Source organism: Myotis davidii, unplaced genomic scaffold (assembly GCF_000327345.1).
Source record: "Myotis davidii unplaced genomic scaffold, ASM32734v1 scaffold533, whole genome shotgun sequence".
Classification (NCBI taxonomy): domain Eukaryota; kingdom Metazoa; phylum Chordata; class Mammalia; order Chiroptera; family Vespertilionidae; genus Myotis; species Myotis davidii.
The window spans coordinates 840125-841935 of NW_006285996.1; the positions used below are offsets into that span (position 1 = coordinate 840125).

At 47.3% G+C, this 1811-nt stretch overlaps 1 protein-coding gene across 1 annotated transcript in view; it reads right to left on the reverse strand.

Annotated features, from left to right (window-relative positions):
- The window catches only part of SIAH3 (siah E3 ubiquitin protein ligase family member 3), a 74583-nt gene extending 73817 nt beyond the window's left edge, over positions 1–766 (reverse strand). Inside the window, exon 1 of the mRNA XM_015559681.1 lies at positions 484–766. Coding sequence (XP_015415167.1) covers positions 484–618 — 135 coding nt within the window. The 5' untranslated portion in view covers positions 619–766. The remainder of the gene's footprint in view (positions 1–483) is intronic.
- Between the last annotated feature and the right edge of the window lie 1045 nt (positions 767–1811).

The window sequence follows — 1811 nt, forward strand, 5'->3', positions numbered from 1 at the left end:
GGTCCCTGTCCAGTGTTTCTGCCCCGTTACTTCAGTGGCAGCCCGAGGGGGCTTCCAAAACCCATGTGCTTGCCGGCTTTTGCAAACACATGGGACAGGCTGCAATCTGGGTAACTTTTCAACCCTGTCTACTGAACATTTGCCTACAAATTTCGGAGAGAGAGGGGCGGGGACGCCCCCTAATCCCTGCCTCCGCCAACCTCTACTTCTGACCCCCACCAAACTCTTGGGCTGACGCTTGAGGGAAAGAAACTAGCCCATCACTCCAGCTGTTCTGGCCAGTCAGCGGGGAAAGCACCAAGCCACCTAGATAGCCAGAAGGAGCGAGTCAGCCTCTGAGTCCCAAACACGGTCCTGGCCCCAGCGAAACAGCCTTAGCCAGGAGCTCCGTGCACGCGCGGGAGGGTCACTCGGTGCACGCGCGGGAGGAGAAAGGACTTGAACCCTAGCAGCGTGAATATAAAACCATAGAGAGCAGCTCACCTTCAGGTTGTGCGTGGGGTTTACGACGCAGACAAGTTGGCCAGCGGCGGCGAACACCCGTTTAGCCTTGTAGTGCTGAAAGCGGAGGTGGATGAGATCTAACACAGCTCCAAAGCACTGGGTAAAGAAAAGCATCACAACTTTTGGGGGGTCGTTGGCACAGGAAGGCAGCGACGCGGCTGTAAGTCCTTGGGCTCTGGAAGGAGCGCAGCCACTGAGACACTCCGCTCCAGACCGGCTTAGCGAGCCTTCATATTCATCATCAAAACAAGATGGTTAGAATCTTGCAGCAGTGAGGCGGCCAATCAAAAGGACAGAAGTGTTATCCTTGAGGTGCAGAGACAGCCAATAACAAATGCCTCCCTACTGAAACTCCCTGATGAATTGAGCCTGGCGGAGAATGTATTATTGAACATTACCATAGATCAGCACATTGCATTTATCTTGTGATTACAGCCAACCATACATAATGCTGGGGAGATCGGCTGACAAAATTGATTGCTTAATGTGTCTCCATTTATTAATTGACTTAATTTAACGTAAGAGCCTTTCTTAATGGGCTGGCAAAAACGTAAAGCGTTTCAACCTCCAAATAGTAAAACAGCCTGTTCCAAAGTAGGCAGATGGATAACGCTGATCATGGCTCGACTCACCAGAGCTGCTTGGGAGAAAAATCAAATATTACAAGACTCGTCTGATTCCAGATAAGGATTTGGCAGGGGAAGAAACATACATCTTTTAATCTTGCGCTCTGACCCTTTCTGCAATTTGGATTTCAGCCCCTTGAAAAAAATCTTACTCTACACTCTTTATAAAAAGGAAAGAAAAAAAAAGAAGAATTCCACACAAGGAAAACAGACAATGTACATACATATACGTATACATATACATATACATGTATATGCATATATATACATATACCCATAATACTGTAATTACTGAAGCCTGAAGATATTAAACCATAAAAATGCACTGAGTATGCTTCTAAAAATAATGAAATCCCTGATGCATGAATGCACACCACAGAAAACCTACACAGAGAGGAAAGTGGCTTGTAAATCAGCAAAATAATTACAGATGCAGAGGGTCTTTGCTTGTCATTCATTTGCATATTGGTGGACAGCCAATTGCTAATTAACCACTTAATTGCTGGATACGTTAAAATAGAAATAAGAGCACACATACCACATTATTTGCGTGTGCCTGCGAATGCCGGCAGCATGTTTCTGCGCCGATCAGGCGGAGGGCATGCCAGTCCTCAGACTGCACTCCCCTCTCTTCCGAATGGGGCTGGGAGCAGAGCAAGCCCACTCGCAGGTTCTGGAAGA